This window comes from Lycorma delicatula, chromosome 12 (genome assembly GCF_047948215.1).
Source record: "Lycorma delicatula isolate Av1 chromosome 12, ASM4794821v1, whole genome shotgun sequence".
Lineage (NCBI taxonomy): Eukaryota > Metazoa > Arthropoda > Insecta > Hemiptera > Fulgoridae > Lycorma > Lycorma delicatula.
Genome location: NC_134466.1, coordinates 69,862,605 through 69,887,638, shown reverse-complemented (window position 1 = coordinate 69,887,638; position 25,034 = coordinate 69,862,605). Strand labels below are relative to the sequence as shown.

Genomic DNA, 25,034 nt, shown 5'->3' with positions numbered 1-25,034 from the left:
ATGCCAGTACTTTCACTGAGCTGCAGGGATGTTTATAGCCAGGGGAATCTGTGCGGCTAATCAACCTCCTTCAGGAAAACAGCCACACCTTCATGTCCTCTACCTACACTTAGCCGCATCTCTTATAGACCTAGCTGCGAGAAGACACTTCATTATGGGGAAGGAGGTGAATTTCCTGCAGACAATGTACCACAGAATTTTCTTCCTTTAGTAAAAAAAATATATAAACCCTGCATGTAGATTATCAAATACGATCCAGTTTTTCTTTTTTGTGTTTATAACCTTTAGGAAGTAATTTGCTTCTTCAGGCACTTCATTTGTCACCATATCTGTGAAGAGACCTCAAGATGTGGTGGGGACCTGGAAACCTTGGAGGGCAGAGATACCATACCAGGCAACAATTTTTTTTTTTAATACATCCCTTCATAGGTATTTTGATAGTTTGCTGCATATTTGGTACAGCAGGAATTTTATTTGGTGATGTACTGATTGAGTGATTTTCAATAAACTGCTCACTATCAGTCTTTCCACCAAAAATATCCTCCTTTTTCTTGCCTAAAAAGAATTCAGTGACGAAAAAGCAGACGTAAGGAATTTTATCTGGTCTGACAAAGCCTAGACCAATTTGGTCGGTTCTTTCCATGATGGACATGCATTCTCCTTTTGCACATTATTAGAAAGAGCCTGGACAAAACTTAACTCGAAACAATCTTGAAGTTTTGCCAAATGCGAACCTTTACAATTAATACATTTTTCAGCTTCAAAGCATGCACTATCATCATGTCCTGTACGGCTGCAATGCAGACAAATCTGTTCCCTCATGCAACCAATTTTGTTGTGATCAAAACCCTGATACTGTAAGCAGCATCTTGGGTTTGGTATGAATGGCAACTCATGGTAAAAGATCACTCTTAGAAAGATACACTCTCCTGCTGGAATTTAGTGTATTATTGGGCTCCACTATCACTTTGTCCTTCCCCATGCACCTAAGGGCTAGGAGTTTCCGACTCTTGTTATCATTACTTACCTGGGCACCATTACTAAGTTTTTTAATAAATTTTGAAGCCAGAGCTGTTATTATGCACTTACTTATTACAAAGAGAGAAACCTTAGAAAAGGATTTAACTTCCTTGTTACACTTTACTAAAAGAAACCATACATTAAATAATTTAGCACTCTTTGTTACATTACTTGTTTCTTTATAGTTCGATACCTCTTCAGCTGAAAAGGTTGGTCGAAGTCTTTTCAAACTCCCAGTTTGTTAGTTTTTTCAAGAGGAACAACAAGTACTGAAATATTATTAACTAAAACCGAAATTTTGTTCCCAAAGGACTAGCGATTCAACAGAAGACTCCAGCACAGCGTTCGCATACTGGAGAAGGTAGGGTTATGTACAGTTGGGTTCACCCTGGTTTCAGAGGACATGAAAAGAACTCTTTTGGCTGATAATGAAGATGTACGTGGCATAATTAAGATAATCAAAGACATTAATCTAAAAGATTGCTGTTTTATGTGGCCTATGCATGGAACTCTGACAGAAGGGTGATATTAGCAAAGAATGTGGAATTAAATTTTAAATAAAACAATGCCAACAATACTGATGTAATGCATCGTGAAGATTTTATAACGTAAGGAATTTTACACAAGAGATTTCATATCGGGCAATACAGACTGTGATTTCGAGAATGTTGATGAATGGATCATTAGTGATGACAATAACCCAGGGTACTAAATTTTGTGCAATGATGAGATTGTAGATACCATATATGATCAGCCAACAGCTCAAAAAAAGGCAATGACTTACATCCAGGGCTGTCTCACACAAACTTAATTTTTGTCCATCATTATTGAACAGTTAAAGCATACAGATTCTTTGTTAAAATGATTATGTGATCTCGTACAGTTGCCGCCAAATAACGGTGAGCTTGGAGTGGCGACAATTACTACCCAACGTATCATACATCATGTTTATGCTACTAAGAATTGACTAATCATGGTGTGCCAATGTTTTAGAGAACAATAGTATAGCAGATGTGCGGGCTGATCATCCAAGCGCACTGTTACATGTTGGCTACTGTAGCTCCTAAATGAAGATCAACATACAAGCAAATATACATTCTTGATTTTTTTAAAAAAGAAATAGTATTTTTAAAGGTATGTTTAAATTATTAAATGTTAGTATTATTAAAGTTTTATTCTATGAAACGTACTGTAATTTTTTTTCTATTTTTTTAACAGTTTTAAAATAATATATTTTTATAATAAATGCAATTTCTCTTCAATATGTTTTTGTAAGTTTTTGAAATGACATTTTTTATAAAACAGTAAGGTGGTAGTAAATTTTAATTTATTTAAAATAGTTTTTATAAATTCAGATTCTTTTATTAGCAAATTTCTACCACATTCGATTTTTGTAACGTCTAATTGTATCTGTTTTTTATTATACTGTACTTACTTATGTTTTGAGTATCTTTTTACTGTAATACAATTATTTTTTATATTTTCATATTTTTATTAAGTGTGATACCCATTATACATCGGAATGGTATGTCCACACTTATGATGAACCTTTTTTAATTTTCCATTTACCTGGATTTGGCCTTGTAAATGGCAGTCTGGATAATCGGCATTCCATTGTATTTTACACATGTTATCTTAAAATATAAAATAACATTATTGTTGTATACAATGTTACTGTAGACAGAAAAACAGATTGTTGTAGAACTGATTATGTTATTTATTTCATAAAAGTTCATCAGCAATTAGTTATATTTTTATGATGATGTATAAATGAAGAAAAATATCATATAAAAGATTGTCAAAAATGATCAAATCTCCAAGGATCTGTTTATTTTTAGCTTATATTTAAGACATAAGTTTGCACTTATAATTTATTAACTATTAATCTCTATAACTGTTAATCTCTTAAAAGTAAAAGAATAAAATTTTTAATTTATATCTTACATTCCTACTATGGCACCACCAAGATGTGCTGCATGATCGAAAAATTGCCACTTAAATAAAATACCAGCAGCATCCAATGTCATTATTGCTTTTATAGCCTAAAAAAAATAAAAATTATTAAATTTACTTCTTAATGCAAAACATACCTGTTAATACAGACTAGTTAAGGCCTGTCAAATAAAATAATTATTTCTAATAACAATTTTGAAGCAAATATAATGAATGAAAATATAAAAACAATTTCCATGTTTGTATTTTATATATATACGAGCATATCGCATTGTTATCACTTGTTTATCACATTGTATTCCTCTAAAATTTAACAACTTAAAATGATGAAAAATCATGTTTTTTAATATTTAAAACATTATTGTTGTACACAATGTTACTGTAGACAGAAAAACAGATTGTTGTAGAACTGATTATTTTATTTATTTCATAAAAGATTAAATTTTGAATATGTAAGATCTAAAGATAAATTTAAAATTTTAAATAGACACTGATAAAAAAAATAGATAACTGATGGTCAAGTCTACCCTATATATTCCACTTGAATGTCAAGGGAATCTTTCTTAATCTTTTTTTACACCTATATTTTTAATCTTCTAATTATGAATGACTTGTCTTGCATCTAGAAGCTATGTTCTTCACAAATTTATATACTTAAAATGAGAAAAGTAGAAATGTAAACCGAGGTTTAGCTAATAAAGTAAACAAAAGTAAGTTAGATTACGTAGAAATCATATTAATTTGATTACATTATTATAAATTATGTAATATAAGAATTACATAATTTAATTCTTATGAATATAAATATTACATAATTTGGTTTAGAAATAAATATTTTTCAAGGAATAATTACAAAAACTATTTATTAACTAAATAATCCCTATTTAAGTTATCTGAAATTTTGGCTTGGTATATTGGGAGATTTCCTCCACTCCTTTTAAAGCGGGCAAGAAAGGACAGTTGGTGCACTTCATTAATAACTATTTTACACTTGTTTAGTAACCACAATATGTTACCAGGTATTGATAATGTTTTTGTCTAAAAATTTATCTTTTCTTTCCCATAAACATTCTTTTGACATACTTGGAAAGAAAATTATCTGGTACCCGCCTATAATATTCCAATCTCACCTTCTCATGTTCATTTTTTTGATTGTCAGAACCGCAAACCTATTTTTATGATGATTAAGATTTTATAAATCATTACACAATAGCAATATGCATGCTGTCTAAAATACTAAATAAAGAAATGGACTGAAAGATAATTCTGGTTAATCAAGATATTTAGTGATCTGATCACTAAAGTACTATTTTAAATCACGATTACTAGGTTTCTACTGTATTACTGTACAGTAATCACAAAGTGTAAAACACATTTAAATTTACATAAGCATAGACTACATATCATTAAAAAAAAAGAAAAAAAGAACTTGCAAGTAAGTAGTGTTTTAGTCAAATTAACCATTTAGCTTTTCATCATTAAAATTATTCATAAACAAATTGGATGTTAAGTATTATTCTTTTTGACTAGGATGGTAGAAACGGGGATTTACTAAACCTTCCCTTGCTATGGAGCAGACAAAAATAAACTAAGTATTTTTCAACCACATAGGCAGTTAGATTACAGTGCATTCAGAAAATTGCTGTGCACAAGAAAAAAAGTAATGAAATTTTCTTAGTATTACTTTATAAAAATGGATACTGTAATTACTAGAATAGTTTATAAAAAGTGTTGAAAATGACCTCCAACATCAGAACAAAACTGCACACATTTCAATTTGTTTTCAAACACTTTAACCAGCTGGTGTACTGGAATCTCTCTTACGTATGTCGTTAATGAGGATTTTAGTTCGTCAACTGTGTGTGATCTGTTGTGATACACTTCTTGTTTCACTGCTGTAGAAAGTAAGATAGTCAGATTGGGTGATTGTGCAGGCTACAAACTCCTTCAAATGATTCATTCACCGAAGACATTTCATAAAAACATAATTGACCTGTTAGTTGTGTACACTGTGGCACAATCTTGTTTGAACAAACCGTGATAATTTCCATTTCTGTTAACTGACTAATGAAGTTTGTTAAAACAGCACAATAACAGTCACTATTAACTGTATTTTTAAAAAAGTTTGGACCCACAATGCGTATTTGACCCAGACTCCAATTTTTGTAAGATTGTTTGTGTAATTCATTGGGGTTGGGGTTCTGTCAGGAACAAGACATAGAGAGACAACAGGACTCTAAGGCACGCAGATTCACGATGGATGAGGTGACCTGGGCAATTGGTAGATTGGGTGACAAACGGAGTCCTGGATCTGATGGGATTCCTGCACTGATTCTCAAAAGCCTTGTGAGATGGATCTTTTGGGAGATCATGGTTAATAGGGGTCTGGAGAGTGGCTTCTTCCCGGTTTGCTGGAAGGAGGTATGGGTGGTCTTCCTCCCCAAGGGAGGAACAGCTGGTTGGCCAGCAGAGTATCATCCTATTTGCCTGTTAAATACCACGGCTAAAGTGGTGAAAAGGATGCTGGCAGTAATTGATGAACTAAAAGCTGACATGGATATTCACTTAAACCAATATGGCTTCTGTAAGGGAAAGTCGACTACCCAGGTGATCTCAAGAGTGATAAACTGGGCTGCGAGAGAAAGAGAGGGCACATGGAGAACGAGGAATATGCGGATGATGATTTTGTTAGATGTAAAGAATGCATTCGGCTCCATACTGTGGGGATCCATTATGGAGTCGCTGAGAGAGAAAGGCATTACTAATTAACTGTGCAGGCAGGTTGGAGATTATCTAAAGGATAGGTGGGCCACAGCTGATACACAACAAGGCGGTTATTGGTTTCAGCTGTTTAGAGGTGTTCCACAGGGGTCAGTGCTGAGGCCCCTGCTTTGGAATGTGGTTTATGACGGCGTGTTGAAACTTTGTCTGCCAGCACAGACGGAGACCATTGCATATGCCGATGACCTTGTGGTCCTTGTCAGCGGAAGGACGGAAGAGAAAATACAGACAAGAGGCAATTCTGCATTATCTTTAACTGACAAGCGGATACAAACACATGGACTGAAACTGGTGGTTAACAAATGTAAGTTATTTGTTAATCAGGGCCCAACATAATTGGGTCCCGATTATAGGCAGTATAAACCCCTCCCCTAGTAGTTATAGGCAGGCAAGAAAATGTACAGACTGAGTCACGGTCCTTGGATGGGGGCTCAGGAATGACATAGTTGGGCCTGGTTAACCCCAAGATATGGCTTTCATGCTGAAATTTCCAGCAGCTTCTGTTCGTTTAGTTTTGGTGGTCTTCCACTTTGAGCAATTCAATTCAGAAAACTAGTGCTTTATTAAATCGATATACTTGTTACCTTCATGAAAAATGTGTTCAACGAGAAAAATGCCCTCCTCAACAGAAAGAAACATTATATTTCTTGCAACAATTGACTCTGATAAATGAAACAACATGAATTGAAGCATGTTCAATCACAGCTCAACAACTGACATCTCGGTTTATTACACCCAATGGTTGTCCACAGAGCAACTAACCTAACGTCGAAAGGAATGCACCACATAATTATAAAGCATCTGCACAGTGCATAAACACTGAAATAAAGCCTACCTGTAAACTCAAAAAAGAAAAAAACACTATTATACTATAATAAAATTTTTAAAATAAATTTTAATTAATAAAATATTATATGTAATTAAACTTACATGATGAGCTTTAAAATGTACAAATGGTAAAAATATTAGTGACATCTCAGTATCTGGGTAGGCAGTACAAACATAACCAATGATGGCCATTATAGCACCAGACTATAACACAAAAATTTATTCCAAAAATACAAAATTACAGCGTTAATTAAAACTAATATAACCTAAATAAATTAAATACTAAGTTAAAATTAACTTAATTGAGTTTATTACTTACTTATTTAAATTTATTTTGATAGGGATAAGTCAACAACTGTTATGCTAGTGCTTATTCAGTATTTAGTAAACCAAGTAGGGAAGAGGGACCCCACCTTTTTCTTTACTGCAAGGCTTTTGATTACTTGGATCATGTACTAGTAAGTGAGAAATGTGTAGTGTCAATGAATATGCTCGGAGCATGCCTGCAGAAAGTTGAAGTATAGATGCTAATCGATAATGTTAGCTAAAAGTGTTTTTCAGTGTTACTGGATAATTAAATTAATTAATTATAAGTGTTTCACTTGTTCTATTTTGGATCTCACAGTCTTGAAAACATTTTTTTCTTGGCAACCACTTACCAGAACAACCTGTTTTAATTTTTACATATCACTTAACACGGCTTACTGGTATTAAAAGCAACAATACTGGTAAGAAATACATGCAAAACCAGAAAGGTCAACTTTAGAAGAAAATTGTTACATAATATGAGCAAGAGAAGACATGTCTGACACAGGATATCAAAATTTTGCTTGAAAAATCTGCTTCTTGTGCTAAAGAAAACTACTATGGAGCAGATGAATTTTACCTGAAAACAAAAGGAATAAGGAATAGATGAGATTTTCATGAAATGTTCAGATCGTACAACAGCCAAAAGATATTAATGAAGTTACCAGAGTATTATGAAATAAATAGAATGAAATAAGACATTTCATAGTCTAATTTTGGTCTGATGTGAATGAATAATGAACAAATAAACAATTAAATTCTGGAATAATTTTTTTTCTTTCCATTAGTCTTTTATTTTAATTTTATATATTCTTTTAGTGTGCTTGTAACAAGTTTACATTTTCAAAATCATTTACAAGCTATACTTTTATATTCTGTATAACACATTGGAATGTTTTTTTTTTTTATGGTGATTTCATATTTCCTGAAAAATTATAATTTCGCTATAATATTAAAATTTGAATTTTTTTCTAATTACGTGAGCTTTTCATAACTACAACACAAAGAATGCTTCACTAAAAATCTAAACAATTAAAACTAAAAAAACAATCTAAACCATTTTATGGTTCATCACTGCTCTCTTTTCTAAAAAATAATGTCGCATAGAAAGGAAACTTGTTAACTGCTACAGGCAGATAAAAGCAGTGACACTAAAGAATACTTCCTAAAGATATTATTAAGAGAAAGATTTGTGTAAAAATAGAATACATAGCAACCTATTTTAACAGTTTCTATATTAATATAGTAAATCGATGACTAGGTGAATGATTTGATAAAATTGTATTTAAATTAAACAGTTATAAAAATAAAATTAATTGTCAAAGATAATATTATACTTAGCACTTATACTAGCGCACAAAAACCATTACAATTTTATCACAATAATTGACATTGTATTAAATACATATAGAGAATACTCATATTAAGAGTTAAATTAACTAAAAGTTAAGTTAAAATACAGAATGCATAATTTTTTGTCACTTATAAAATGATTCAGCTTAAAAATTTTGATGAAAAAATTTGTTTAAATCACTGGGGGCCAGATAAGGGCAGTATGGAATAAAATATTTCAAAAATCCCCAACTTCTTTCTTATACCAGTGAAGAAATATCAAAAGCCGCTTCCATGCATTGTTTATTGCTTTCTTCAGACAGCAGGTCAATGAACTCATCGGTACAAATTTTTTTGTACTTTAGAGGTTCATTAACATATTTCTTACAACAGACTTTGAAAATCTGTGTATAATAAATAATCTGTCAATAATGAATGAGTTGCCGATTTTTATGAATCTCAATTAATATCAATTTTCTGATTCAGTTTTTCAGTCATAAGAGAAAAATAACCAGAACAATTTTTCTTGTAAAATATTGTATGAATGATGAGCTGATCGTTTTTTATTAAATATGATTCCCATTTTCTCATACTTAATTTACAACCTCATATACACTTTTCTAATTTGACTATCGATTTCTTTCTACAGGATGAGCTTTTTTAGTAGAAAAAACTGGATCATCCTTTGAATTGCAAATTTCAGAGAAATTCAGTGTTTTACATGTATTTCATACAGGACACAATAGTAATGTATTTAGTCATGAAATTTGGCTTAGAATGAGTTAATGTAATGGAATGGTTTTTATTTTCTGGATGACCTTTACAGTTATTATTTTCAGTTATTTTTTAAAATATTAAATTTTAAAAAAGTATTTTAATTATTAAAAAACTATATATACTTATATAAAGTAAAACAAAAAAAAAACAAAAAAACATACTGCTCCCAATGAAAGCCCAGATACTCCAAAAGCAGATTTATATAATAAACTAGTTAATGAGGATATGCAACCAGCCGCCATGTACAATCCAACAAATTGTTCTTTGCCCAGGGCAGCGACAGTTCCTAAAAAGAACAAAAACATTATAAACAATGTAAACGATACCATAATTTCTTTTATTAATATATTTTTAAAGATAATGCAAATTATGTCCATAAATCTGATTACCACAGCAGAATGATTCCAAAACTATTTAACACCAAGTATAAAGAAAAATAAAATTTGAAAAAACCCACAGTGAAGTCAATATTTTGTAAATCCAAAAATACCATTTTTTATTTACAGTTTTATTTATTTATTGAATATAGATTTGCATACATCATATAATTACTGCATTCAATAACGTAAATTCATTTTTAAAAAAAGCGGCGGGTGTGAATGGATAATTTTGAATTATTCAGAGTAAATTCAAAGTTTATGACACCATTTAGTTTTCTAGTCATTGCCATTTAGTTACATGTCATATTGATTGGTCAGAAGTGTAGAATACATTAATATTAAACACATTTAAAAAACAAAATGGTGACTGCTGTGCTGTGAAAAAATAAATATAAAAATTATGGTGGCAGAGAGGCTATTGTGACTTCAGAACAAATTAATGACATGATTCAAATGTCTTTTGGCTATAAACAGTAAAATTATATTATGAATTAAAATGTATGGATTTAGGAGAAGAGGACTGACTACTTAGTACCTACAATCCAAGAATATCAATTACTGCACAACAAGATCTTTTTAGAAGCTGCAAACATGTCCTGGAACAGCAGCAGAGAAATTATTGGATCTTTAATTTATTTTGAAGTCAGTCAATTGCCTGGTTTCATGCTATTTATTCACAAATCCTTTCTTCTGTTCTATCCTAATCGTTCAACATTAGCATATTTATTACATCATTCATCCTCCATTGTCCGTTTCACACATTTTATAATCATCAACTCGTCTACAGTTTTTACCTTAACTAGTTATCTCTCCATCACGAAACTATTGATCTCCATCAGCTATAAATTTATTCACCCCCAACCAACTTTCACTGTTAAGATTCTGCCAAAACTTTCTTTTCTCTCATGTTTCTGTTAAGATCTTTTCTTTAGCGATTTATTAAACCACCAACTTTCAACATCCTCTTGTAACATGATGTTTCAAAAATCTCTATTTACACTTTCCCTTTCTGGTTTTCCTATTATCCATAATTTACAACCATAAAACACTAATCCTACATTAATATTTTCAAAAATTGGGGTATGTGCTCCTTTATCTTGCTTCTTCATTAGCCTTCATTCAATCACAAGCTTTTCATCTTATTATAAAATTCTTTTTATGGGGATCTTTAAAGAGCTGAGCATTCTCTCATTACCTCCAAAATAAAATTAATCAACTGAAGGCTAGAATTTGACAAGATTTCAATGGACCTTCTTTAAGATGTTACTGTGGATTACAGTGAAATTACATTCATGAATTCAAGAAAGTGTAACTTATCGATGGTCACTACCTACATTATGGTAACCTAAAATAATTTTTAAGTAAATGCAAGATGAATGGCATAACTTTAGTTTTTGCAGTTAAACGGTGTAAATATTTAAGTTAAATAAATTTAAATTTAATTACACATTCATTTAAATTGTCTGTTCTTGGCTGTAGAATTCTTAGCACCAGAAATACTTTTCACACTGATTGGTAATCATCTATTATAAATTTTAATTCTAATACATATACACAAAAATATCTTCCTCTTTTAAAGGTATTCTGATATTTGATACTCCAACGATTACCATAGGGTATTTAAGACAGTCAGTCATTAACCTACCTTTAAATTATTTTTAATTTTTTTTAGCTAATTCTCTAATGGTAATAGAATAAAAGTTCAGTAGTTAATTTTCCAAAATAAAAAAAAGGAAAAATTATTCTGATATGGGTTTTTTAAAACCAATATGCAAAGCATTGTTTCAGAATTGAAAATATGGTTTAAATTTTGTAAAATAAAACAAATGGTGCTTAAATTTTTAATTAAATTTAAATGCACAAAGCAATTAAGAAGACTACCTCAGTTACCACTTGAAAATTGGTGATAGAACAAAATAACTGTAAGACCTGGTCAGATCATAACATTGAACATTTTTTTTCTAAATAAAATCAATAGTTTGTTTTATCAAACTTTACCAATACACTGTCTGAATCAAACCAGTCAATTAAAACAATTATAATTGTTGGAAATAATTTCTCAAGAATTCTTGAGCTGTTTATTTAGCATATTGTAATTTCGCTGATCTACAGTAAGTCTATAACAAATAAATAAAGATATGCAAGTTGGTATAGTGTGAAAAACATTATAAGTCAAGATATATAAATCAGTACACTATAATAACACTGTTCCTAATGAACACATGCAAAAACAAAAAAATGTGAACAAGCAAAGAATGAGGAACATTCATGATGTCAAAATTAGATTTTAATTTTATGGTCAGATATAAGCGTATCACTTGGCTTCTAAATTCAAGCAAATAATTTCAATTATATATATTTTTGATAAGATACAAGGAGGCTTTGAAAACTGAATTCTTACTTCAAGACATAATGATAAACATTACTCTGATACTGTAAAAAAAACTATAGTAGTGGAGTTACGTAGTTTCTGAAATTTTATGACCGTGGATTACAAACTCAAACCGAAGCACTTGCAAGATTGCATCATTTGACTGAGAGCAAATGATATCCACTGTACAATGAAAAATACAGAAAAGGACTTTCTTGTTATGAAATATATGTTACATAATAATGTCTTGAACCATATGGAAAATAGTGTTAAGACAGAAATTTATGAAAAGAATAAGATTCACTGAAAATGAATTGTCTTTTTTTAGAATTACCATATCAATACTAAATTTCCAATTTATATAATACAAAAAAAAAAAAATAATAAACTAATAAAAAAATAACCTCAATATTTAAATTTTAATCTGATAATAAAGTAATAATGAAAAAGTTTTAATTGATTATCTTACCTTCAGAAAAACTATGCAATACATACATGTTTGCAGCTAAATGTAGAAATGAATAATGACTAAAAGTTGAGAGAACTAATGGCCAACACAAAGCAGCTGAAAAAAAAAAATTAATTATAGGCATAAAGAATCTGTCAAAAACCTATTCTCTTAGGGCTAATCAAAAGTTATCTGGCTATTTTAAATGCATTAGTTGACATCGCAACACGGTACACGCACGGTGACACCAGGAATTTATAATCTTGTAACATCTATCTGCCATCTACACTATTCAGTACTAGCAAAGCAACAGTCAACAAAATGGAATCTGATATTGTTGCTCCTACTGATTGAAATGCATTGCACAATTAACTCTCCAAGCTACAGTACTGCCAAGATCCATTGAAAATTGTATCATTTTTAAATTAATAGTATAATGAGTGGATAGCAGTAAGAGATTATAGTCAGGATTTTAGAGAAGCCACACAGTGACAAGGAAAGAGTAACACTTTATCATTATTGATGAATTTATTCAAAAAGTTGAAAAAGTTTTAAATGATAAATGTCATTTATATGGTAAAATTTGCCAATACTGTCAAAAAAAACTTTAAAAAAATATGCTTCATATGATCACGAAAGACATGCTGAGTTCTTGTTACGTTCTATGCAAGGGTAGACCAAACTGACTGACATAGACAAAATTGAGAAACTAGCTAGACCTTAACTTTGAGGAGTAGGAATACTAAATAACTGCGGCAATTATAGGGAGTGATAATGTAGATATGTAGACAAATAATTTATATAATGGGTCCTGGGAAAGATGATAAACTACGTGATTTACCTTCATCAGAGTCTCTGTGGATTTATTGCTCCCTCTCATCCTTTCTTTCTTGAATGAATGCCATCGGATTCAGATCAGCTAGCGGTCTGGTTCCATCTGTTGCAGCATGTTAGCATATTCTAGGAGCTGGTAAGGCTCAAAGCCTTGAGACCCTCACTTACTGAGGCTCAAAGAGGTAACACATCTCTCATTTTTTGACCCTGTGGAATCGACCAAGGAATCTAATCAAAGGCGGCACAAAATGTAAAAGTAGCGGCTAAGATGCTTATTGGTAGAGACAACTTTCTTGTATCTCATAAAATCTAATTTAGGCTATGTTATAATACAGCATTTTTATAACAAATCAACTGGAAGTCAATCTTGAGAAAGCCCTCGTGTAACAGAATCACTACTTTGTTATATTAGCAGAAGAAAAAAGAAGTATTATTTGGCAATCGCTGGTAAATGTAAGGAGACATTCTTATATATTGTTTTCAGCAATGCATATGTCACTTACTGTCTTTAGACTATACTTCCCTTTACTTTAACATCATCTGTTTGTCAGTATAACTCCAACTTCTTTCTTCTGTCATGTAATTAATTTTTACACTAATGCACACTTTCTGTTCAAAATTCCTCTTTATTATTTCATTATATTTCCTGTCATCATGGGCAAAAAAAAAATTTTCCTCCTCTCACTCATAGGGATCAAAGACTGATATGCAGATGTCATCCTTTGATTTTTTTATACGCATGCCATTATTTGTAGGACTTGCATCTCGTGAAACTATAGCCTAATTTTGCAGTAAAAGTTTTGTGCACTGTATAACATGAAATGCAAGGAAATTCTGTTGCTAGAACGAATGCTGATTGTAAAGCATTGGTTTTCTTGAACTTTGGTATTCACGTGCTCAATAAACTTTTTTTTTTGAACACTAGGCCTCCCACTACTCTCTGTGTCATGATCATTAAACTCACAACACCAGTAGATTCAGTTAGTATTAGTGTAAGGCTGTGAACTTCAGACAATACATCATTACTTATTAGCCTGATAAACATTTAACACATTTAGAAATACAAAGCATTAACTATAAAATGTAAATAAACTAACCTCGCTAACAAAGCCTAATAAAGGAAACGACAGTAATAAAATCAAGTATATATTAACAGCAATGCTCAAAGTATATAAATTGAGCGCTGTTGTAAAATGTTACAAATCTTAAAAAATACAAAAAATAAATACTAACTGAGATGAACAAATTTAATCTGGAGTAATAAAGTAAAAAGTAAATAACTGGTCTATAATCAATAATTAATTATTATTTTCATTACATTTACTTACTTGATGCTGGATTTGAACAAAAATATTTTAATAACGTTGGTTGAAATTTAGGTAATTGCCATGCAATATACACTAATACATTAATAAAACATATAGGAAAGAATACTTTTTCACCTTGTGATAAACTATTCCATAAGCGGTTTAATTCCTGTCTTAAACTTCCCTGGAAAAAAAATTATTTCAGTTTAATTTAGTTTCTCTTCAATTTTTTATTATTTTAGATCAACATCAATAATCAAAAAATCTTTTATTCTTTCTAAATTGAACACGTAAGAAAAGAACATTGATTTTAAATATTAAAAATATGTTATTTATGATTGTCGGGAAAAGAAATGAAGGATAAAAAAATTAGGAAATAAGTCAATTAACATCTGCATCAAATGTGTAGAATATATTGGTTTATCTATCTGTAACTATTTTAATCAAGGTCTAACTATTAAATCTTTTATTTTATTTTTTCACTATACACTTTGAAAAATATAAACGCTATTTTATATACCTGTAAAAAACCGTTAACTATAATTTAGGTTAATAACAGAGATATAAGTAATAAACAGTACAACTCTTTTGATAACTACATATCTTGTCAACCACCCACGGAAAATAACTTTTAATAAATAAAGTAATTAATGAAAATTTTTTATTTTTTATTTAATGTATTGAACTTATCTTGCCAATTAAGATGACAGGATGGATAGTCTACTATCTTACCAGAACTGTTTTCTTCATTTATTTTTTAGAAAGGTAAAAAATTATTTCCAAGTCAGGATATCTGAAATATATTAGGAAATTTTTCTTATTATGCTATAAATATATATACTTATATATATATTTATTATAATATATATAAATTATATAAATTTACACAACAATATATCTGGAGGAAAGGAAAATAATCTGATATCTGATTATAGAGGTTGAAATAAGGGAAAAAATTATTAAATACATGTCCAAAAATGCTTTATCTAGTTATGGTTAGAAAAAAATTCTCTTAGATTTCAACCCACCCCCGCCCTGGTGAAATGAGGTCATTGAAATTTTTAAGGTATTATGTAAGGTATAAACTTTGTTGTTTTTTTATGTTTTTTGGCCTGAAAGGTCAAATAATACAGGTCCCAGAACTGTATATCATGTAGTTTTCATGACATCCAACAAAAACAGAAACATTTGAGGACAAAAAACATTTTTTTTTAGGTTTGAAGTATAATATCTTTGTTAAATGGCTAATGAATGCATAAATTTTATTACCCACACTTGTAGAAAATTTAATTCTGAGAAAATTGATGTAATAAAGGCTATAAAAGAGAAATCAACTCATTAAAAACAAAACAGAACATAACTACATAAACATGCTATGAATTTGTAAAAATTACAAATAAATGTTTTTAAAATAATAAATTTAAACCTGTGAAAAATTAGGATGACAACACTAATTGTGTGCTTCAAATTAATTTGAGTACTACCTATTGTTGTCATAAAATTGTCGTTACATGTTAATAATAAACGTTACGCAGTTTAGTAGTTTTAGAAATAATTTTAATTGTGTTTATTATTTTTGAGGATCACGTTATCAGTATTTTTGTGTTTATTGTATTCTGAACTGTAACTACATTTTACCATTTGAATCTGAATTTAAAAAAGTGAAATTCTGTTTTGAATTCTTTGCTTTGAAAAATGCCACAACTCTTTACTCATGCCAAATATGCTGATATGATTTTTGTGTATGCCTTTTGTGACGGAAATGTTCCAGATGCAATGGAAGAATACTAACATAGGTATCTTGCAAGAGTAATTTCAAATAGTAAAGTATTTTATACAATTTTTTATAATCATTGTGAGAATGGTACATTTCCCAGTGCTCATGTTTCATCTAAATATCAACTGGTGTAGGTGATACAAAAGCGAATATTCTTCAGGTGGTATAGCTTAGTCCTACAATGAGTATTTGAAGAATTCCTACATGACTCAATATTCTACAAACTACAGTATAGAAGACATTACATGCTCACGGACTGCGTGCTTATAATATCCTGAAAGTTCAACACCATGCCAGATGACTGCAGTTTAGTCAAAGGGTAACAATAAATACCACTTAATTCCATTCATACTATTTTCAGACGAAGTTACTTTTAATCATAATAGCATAAACAATACACATCAGTGGTTTGAAGAAAACCCACATGCTGTTATTGAATCAAATTCCAGTAAAGATTTTCAGTGAACATTTGGTGAGGCATGACTGACAACCAATTAATAGCCCCTTTCATATTAGAACAAGTGACAAGAAGAAATTATCTAGAATTTTTAAACAATGAATTTCTTACAGAGCTAGAAAATTTCTCATTGGTTACACACTAAAATGTACAATTAACTTGGAGCGCCAACACATAGCTCATAATCTCAGTGCTGCTGCCCTCATCAAGGAAAGCAAAGATATCATTAGATTGGTGACAGAAAATGAGTTGAAAAGTGCATTGATGTCAATGGTGGAATTTTAGAACATTTATTGGAAATTAATACAGTATAAACCATAGTAAATATTAATTTTTTTAAAAGTAAATAAACGTATTTTAATTTTTCAAAGATTTAAATTTATTGTACTAAAAACAGCTGTTATTAATTTTTACAAATTCATAACATTTTTCTGTTAAGTTTTGTTTATTTTCTTTTTAATAATAAAAGGTGATTTTTTTAATAGGCTTATTATATAAATTTACTTTAATTTAGTAAATTAAATTCTTGACAATTTAATTTGTTCAGGTTCTCATATGTAACATGATATACCTCTATAAATAGAGTGAATCAGTTCTGCTGAAAGTTAGGCCCTGTACCAAGACTTGTATATAAAAATTACAAAGATTTTACAAAACAGATGAATTAAACAAGTTCTGATATTTTTCTGTTTATGTTGGATATCATGAAAACCCTCTCTTTCACTCTCTCTCTCTCTCTCTCTCTCTCTCTATATATATATATATATATATATATATGTCCCATGAAGAAACAGAGACTTTCAGAACATGTTCTACTTGTGAAAATAATGAAAAAAGTACAAATAAATATAGGTCTGAAAACGCTTTGCTATCAAGTTATAGCTAGTGAAACATTTTGCCCGGATTTCAACTCTTGTAATAAAAAGATGCCCTACTGTAATTTTTGGGACCAAAATTAAGTAGTAAGGTTGGTAGTTTCTTATATAGTTTGAGGTGGAAAATAGGATAAAACAGGTCCAGAATTGTAACTCTAGTAGTTTTTATGATATTCGATGTAAAAGAAGAAATTCAGTCTCAAAAAACAATTTTTTTTTAGGTTTAACTAATAAATGCGGAAAACTATTCTTTTTTTGTAGAGAATTTAATTAGAGAAAATTAATGTAAATACAGCCAACAAAAAGTAAATAAAAACTTCTAAAAATCTGTTTTTTATTGAAGCAAAACCGACAAAAAATAGATAGAAAATCATATTATTCTTTCTGTACCTAATTCACACTTTATTTAAAAACAAGAATGCTAATTACTGAAAATAACTTAATGGTTAAATAACCTTAATGGAGATAAAATACATTTATTTCTTGAAAAATAATTTGCCAGTTCTTTTTGAGGATGTACCTTCACAGACTAGAGTGCAAATGATTTTCCAGCATGATGGTATAATGCTACAAGTTTCTTTAGTAACTAGAAATCACTTGAACTAGAAATCTACTTTCTTAAACTGGATTGGACGTGGTGGACCACGTCACCATGATCACCTGACTTACACCATTAGATTACTTCATTTGGGGTCATATGAAAATGATAGTATACCGGCAAAAAGTTAATACTAAAGAAGAGTTACTCATTAAAATATAAAATGCTATTGAATTTATACAAATGATCCTGAGATGATATGTAAAGTCACTGGAAATATTTTACGTCGGGCAGAGTGCTGAATACATTGTGAAGGAGGGAATTTCGAACAATTACTGTAATTGAGGTTTGTTATTCTGTTATCTTTACCACTTGATGTATTTTATATTTTTGGTTTGCTATATTAAGAAAAATCAGGTATAGAATAATACAATTTTCTGTCTATTTTGCTTCAATAAAAAATAGATTTTTAGAAGTTTTCATTTACTTTTTATTGGCTATATTTAATTAATTTTCTCAGAATTAAATTTTCTACAAATTTTATTACTAAATCTTTCACATTTATTGGTCATTTAACAAAGCTATTGTACTAAAAACCAAATTAATTCCTTAATTTGGGTCCCAAAAATTACAGTAGGGCTTCCTTTTATTAGAAGAGCTGAAATCTGGGGAAATATTTTGCTAGCCATAATTAAAAAAATAAGTATTTCCACAACTAAGTTTACATGATTTTTTTTTCATTATTTTCACCAGTAGAACATGTCCTGAAAATTTCTTTGTTTCTTCTTGGGGTGTATATATATATATATATATATATAAATTCATTAAACTATTGGCTCTTATAAAATTAGCAGTCAATACTATAAAAATAAAATTATGTACTGAAATATACTAATACCCTTTTTTGGTGATTCAATGGTGTTTCAAACCAATGTCCAGGATTTCTAAATAATGATTTATTATAACGTCTATTGTTCTCATATTGCCAAACTGCAGCAGCACCAAGACTAGTAGAGCTAAACTGCAAAAATTTAAAAACAAAAACATATTATTTTTTAAATAAAAATTAAGAAAAAAAAATTAATCCAACTTCAAAACTCAGCTAAGTAAAAAAATGGGTACTTACGTATTAACACCACCGCAGCTACAGCTTTATTTAAAAACAAAGTAGTCAATCAGATTTCGGTGGAAAATGGGCCGATATAGAGTTTAACATAGATTCAAAAGAGAAGTCACTGATTCATAAAAACTAGTTCCAAGTATTCTGACAAAATCAACTGTAAAATACTGCATTTTTTAATAACTACCAATTCAAAAAAATTTACAAAATCAGTTTATAATTATAACTACACAAGACATATGTTGATAGTCTTACAGAATATCTTCTATATTTTTAATGTTCCCAAATTACTTACAGATCACTGTCAAGTAACTTTTTAATCATTTTCAAAAGTTTTCTATTCTTACCTAAAAAAAGTTCAAAAAAGTTCTTTTTACCTATAGAGGCCAGCTGAGCCTAAAATTTCATGTTATTTACAAAACACCTCAATTGTATGATTCTTACATGAATTTTATTTATAATCCCAATCTTACCAGTGTATCTGATCATTGGGGTTAAATTAACAGTACTGTCTTATGGGTAAATCAAACATTTCATACTGTAACTATCTAAAAGTTCAGTAAAAAAATTAATACAATCCTGGACATCTTCTTTTTGAAAATACGAATGACACAAAGCAATTACAATAAGCAAAAGTAACAACATTTCATGAAACTAATGAAGTAATATTGTGAAAAATTAGTCCACAAAAACTTCTTTTTTGTAGTGATACATGTAAGTTCATTGTTTACCAAGGATTATCACAAACTTTTAGCTCCATCATGCCCATTCTTGGATCTTTCTTAAAACTCTTCAATTAAATGTATTTAATGCTACGTATGAACTAACAAACTTCAATATAACGGCAATTGTGGGTTGCCAGTGAATAACAAAGCACAGAGAATCATGGAATACATAAGAAAATTGGCAACTACTGAGATACACAAAACATATAATCAAACTGAACTTACTTTTCACAGAATCCTCAATACAAAGCCTAAGCAATATTAGTAAGGAACATAAGGCCTACAGTTACTTATAACAGCCAATTTCTTTCACTCTCAAACTATTCACTAATGATAATGATTAAACTAATGACAGCATAAAACAGTAAACACATACAGAGAATTATTAATAAACCAGTTAAATATAATCTGAGAAAAAGAAATCATTATAACAAGAAAAAAATGTTTGTTACAGAAATATAAACAATTTTATATATATATATATATATATATACTGTCCTCACAATTAAAATTAATAGTCATCAGAATTTTACTGGGAAGTTGAGACATCAAGCTAAGTTTTAATTTAAACTCAATTACAAATACATGGCGACTTCTTAAAAATGTAAATATACAACCAACAAAATGGTATTAGGGAAAATATTTAAACTAGCCAGTAAAAAAGGTTAGCTCTCTCATAATAATTTGCACCACTTTAACAGATAAAATAATTTAATCTTTAAAAGTAAATTTTGGGTGATATTTTTTGTTTTAAATTTACAAAGCAAGATACAACATAATACAATTCTGAAAACAAAACAATATATACGACAGCATAAAAATTAAAATTATGAGGGCAGTATAATATTAAGCCTACATTTATAAATAAAACTGACAACGATAGTAAAAATAATCGGTTTCCATGCTCTTTTCATAGATGGTGGTGATCCATTTTCAATATAATTTAATTTTAATATTGGCTTTGGACCACCTTTAATTTGATTTCTTGAATGTCTAAAACTTCTGATGCATTTTATGGAACATAATATATCATTATTGGATTGTTGATTTCTTGAAGTGTTACCACACCTAAAATATAAAAATATAATATCATAAAGTAGTAATTTATATATATATTTTTTTTAATGTATAAAATCTGATGGACCATATTAACTATGATTGAATAATTAGTACGAAAAGGAATGTCTATTTTTCTAGATTTCAAAAGAATAACAAGGTGACACGTAATATTCCATGCTGCTTTATATACTGTTTAAGCATAGCATAGTAAACATCATGTTGTTAGTGCACATCCAGTCCATAAACATTAAACTTATTTATAGGATACTTTTCTACTGATATTTAATTACATTATGCGTATAGAAAAATTTGTTCTTAGCTTTTAACAGTAACTTTTATTTAAATTAAAATTACACAACATACATATATAAATAGTACCATTTATTGTTATTATTACTTCATTTTTAATAAATTTAAAATGGCTATGGCTAAGATTATTATACGTATATAAAATCTCAGAGAAAGCATTAAAACAGCAATCACATTATTAGAATATATGGGAACCAATGTATGAAATATACTTTTGACCGCTAGCATTTTACCTTACTTCATTCACATCCTTTAATTCTTCAGCAAGCTATTTCTATATGACACATAAGGTAGCTTACCAATATCAATTCAGGTTGATAGCACTTACAGTTAGAAGAATTTTTGATAGGTGCTATCTGGTTACATGATTATGTTTGTATTTTGCTTATAATAAATATAAGTCATGTTTACATAAGATTAATACAACTTTCTATAGAAAAATTTATTATCTGTATGCTGGAGTTCATAAAGATTTGTTTTCTGGTTAATATAAGTAAAATTTATGTAGCAGATTTTTAATATTAATGATGCAGAAACTCACACAGGCAGACTAACAACTGATTTTAACACCATTTGTGGGCAATGGCGTAACAAGGAGTGCACAACAGTACACAATAAAACACAAGTGAGATCTGTATAAACTTATATAGCTTACTGTTCTAGAGTTAATATCCTAGTTAATTAATATAAAGGTGCATAAATATGAAGACATTAAAATCATTTAAAAATTAAATTATGATTGCTACATTTGAAGGTTGGAAAATTAATATTATTTAAGAATAATATTTGCTGTTGCTTGGAAAGAAGTACATTTTTCTCTAATAGCTTCTAATAGCATTTTTCTCTAATAGCGAAATGAAAATAATTAATTACTTAACTCCCCTTTAATAAACTAAAGCCTATTTCCAAAAAAAGTCATATATGAGGGATGAATTTATGTGGTACGTGAAAAATGCCAAACCTTACTAGGATTTCAAACCAAGAACTTCCAGGCGAAAGGTTTGCTTGTATTGTTTGCCATGGAAGTCGGAGACATTTAATTTCTACATTAATGTAATAAAGTGGGCACAACTATTTTGGCTGATAATAACAGCAGTCTATTACAAAACATGATGGAAAAAAGTGAAGTAAAATTGACGAAAATTGTCAATACTTTTCATTTAATTTCAGAGTATGTATTTTTTAAAACAGCATTTTAAAAAATACATACATATATATATATATAAGGTTTCATAAAATTGGAAAAACTATTTTTATAAAATTTAAAAGTGAACCACTTTAGTAATTTTAAATCACACATTTTCATGAATTAAAAAATTATGTTGCAGTAGAAATATTTATACAAATGTTAACAAAATTAAAAAGGGAAGATTACTGATTTAATAAATCAAGACCTGAAAATATGGATCTCATGGGTTTTATGACCATCACTATAAATATCTGTCAATGTTTGGTTATTAGATAACCAAATTTATATATATATAAATCTAAAGTAAATAGGTAATTGAAAATAAATTAAAATTGAATAACTAGAAATTCTTTGGATAAACAAGAGTCATTTTTTAAATATTATTTATAGCCTTAACGAAATGAATAAGCCTATTATTAAATTATGGACAATGAGTATTTACATTCAGATGTAATGTCAATTCAGAAATAACAACATTCAAGTTTTCTAACTTTAATTTTAAAAAATCTGAACTGATGATCATGTAATGAATAAATATATCAATAAAACAACCAAAATGTAGTTTAAATTGCCTAATATTGAGTATATAACAATTTATCAAAAACAGTTCTGAAGTAGTTCTTGTGCAATTGATTAATTTCTTCTATTATTTCTAAATATCTTTTTTCTTTTAATACAAAATTAACTAAATGTTTATCCGAACTCATAGATCATAAAGAGATATGAAACAGGATATTAAAAGTAATTTCCTCAATCAATTTCAAGTTTTAAAGTTCAAGCTAATCTCAAGCCAATGAATGAGAAATTACAAGATTGTACTAGGCTGATTTAAATAACTAAAAATATTTCAATACATAAACCATTTTTAAAGTCTTTACAAGTATTACACATTTTTGTATTGCATTTAAACTTAAAATGACTGGAAATTAATAATTACAAAACCTTACAAATAGTGCTTGTCTAAATACACGTTTGTGCCTGTACTATTAAAATCTTTTTATTTGTAAATCGAACAAATAACAAAAACATTAATTATAAACATAAAAATACTAACCAGAAATTAGGTATTTTCCCAAAAAACAACAGATTACGATATCCTGTCATGATAAACGATTATGGTGAAGAACCTTATTTAAAATTATTTAATTCAGTTAATTAATGAACGCATCTCTAATTTTTTTCTGTTAATATTTTCATAAATCTTGGCTAACCTACACTTTCTTGTTATATGTAAATATAGAGATATCGAAGTTTGTGAAGCAAAGTTAATATCGATTGTTGTCATCAAATATAAAGATTTATAAAGTTAAACTCTGCTTTATTTTGTCGGAAAACATTTTATTAATGTGTTTTTATAAGTATATTTTAATTTTTTTCTTAAGAAAATTAAGATGAGTTATTTTTTCTTTAAAATAATGGAATAATATAGAATGTGATTATAGGTTTATTCTCTATATTGCACTAAAATTTTGTCTTGGTTTGGTTATCGTTTTTTAAAAGTTTATAAGTAAAAAGGGATTTTCATTATAAAATATTTGTTTTTTGTTACATCAAAGCCTTTTAGATTTCATTACTATATTAGCAATATTATCCAAATAGTAGTCAGCTGATTATTGATTCATTTATTTTTCGGGAAGAAATTACTGTTTGACATTTAAAACAAAAGTATTAAGGAAATACTTTATAGATTAGAGTGGTGATTTACATCAGTGCACAAGAAGATCTCTTTTCTGCAAAATGGGAGCCGTTTTGGGGTTGTTTACGGCAACACAGGTAAATTTTTATATTAAATTAAATGGTTATTTAATTATCTTCTTTGTTCCTTGAAGGTAGTAATGTAAATCTTCGAAAAAATCTGTACCATATTTATTCTGTTTGTTGTTTATCGTAATTAGCGGTTCATATTAACAACAATATTTATCGTCATTCCTTTTTATTATTAAAGTACATAATAAAGAATAAAATATTTTAAATTATAATTTATCAGTTATTTACAATGAAATTGTTTTCTCTTGAAGGCTGATTTATTTTTTCTGTAGATTAAACAACGTTGTGCAATAGTGGGAAGTTTTGTTCTGTATGTAATTTTTTTTTGGCCAATCCATCAATAGATGTTTGGTTATTTATTTTTCTGAGTACAAAGGACTGAGACAACTGTTGCTTAATTCAGTTTCTTTGAATTTTTTGTATCATCCTGATTTGTGCAGCAATTGCTGCTATTAAGTCCCTTAAAACATTAAGGGACATAAGAACTGTAGTGTTGGTGAAGATTAGTTATTTGCCTAATGTTTCATTTATCAATCGTTCAGTAAAATAAACATATACGTTTCATGTATGAAAGTATATAAGTGAAATCCAAGCAAGCTGGCTGAAGTTGTCAAGTCCACAAGATTAAAAAAATCTTTAAAAATTAATACAGACCTTAATATTTACCATAATGTAAATGGATGAGCTGAGCCATATCATCCATTCCTTTATATTCAGTTACTCAACATTATACTATGCTCTGATAATATCCTTCAACCTAGCCTAACTGGTATGACTAGTTTATAAAAACAGACAGCTTATTGTAAAACCTCCATGCTAAATACCTGAAACTGCTTTCATATCCAAACTCAGGCAGGTTTAAAACTTAAGCTTTTTCTAGA

General features: G+C 29.0%; 2 protein-coding genes across 8 annotated transcripts in view; one reads left to right on the top strand and one right to left on the bottom strand.

The window, feature by feature from the left end:
* LOC142333515 (presenilin-associated rhomboid-like protein, mitochondrial) overlaps positions 1 to 23,626 on the bottom strand; it is a 45,253-nt gene extending 21,627 nt beyond the window's left edge. For all 5 annotated transcript variants that reach the window (XR_012758622.1, XM_075380781.1, XM_075380779.1 and 2 more), the window contains exons 1-8: positions 23,441 to 23,626; positions 20,705 to 20,897; positions 18,883 to 19,005; positions 14,359 to 14,521; positions 12,218 to 12,313; positions 9,159 to 9,283; positions 6,685 to 6,786; positions 2,965 to 3,062 (exon numbers count right to left, since the gene is read on the bottom strand). Coding sequence is in view for 4 of the 5 variants with exons in the window: in XM_075380781.1 (XP_075236896.1) it covers positions 2,965 to 3,062; positions 6,685 to 6,786; positions 9,159 to 9,283; positions 12,218 to 12,313; positions 14,359 to 14,521; positions 18,883 to 19,005; positions 20,705 to 20,897; positions 23,441 to 23,490 (950 nt within the window). In the remaining variant the exon portion in view is untranslated. The remainder of the gene's footprint in view (positions 1 to 2,964; positions 3,063 to 6,684; positions 6,787 to 9,158; positions 9,284 to 12,217; positions 12,314 to 14,358; positions 14,522 to 18,882; positions 19,006 to 20,704; positions 20,898 to 23,440) is intronic.
* Positions 23,627 to 23,972: 346 nt separating this feature from the next.
* The window catches only part of LOC142333464 (putative serine incorporator), a 69,927-nt gene continuing 68,865 nt past the window's right edge, over positions 23,973 to 25,034 (top strand). The window contains exon 1 of one of the 3 annotated variants that reach the window (XM_075380657.1): positions 23,973 to 24,159. In XM_075380657.1, the coding sequence (XP_075236772.1) occupies positions 24,124 to 24,159 (36 nt within the window). In that variant the 5' untranslated portion in view covers positions 23,973 to 24,123. The remainder of the gene's footprint in view (positions 24,160 to 25,034) is intronic. The other 2 variants (XM_075380655.1, XM_075380656.1) reach the window with 2 other exon arrangements.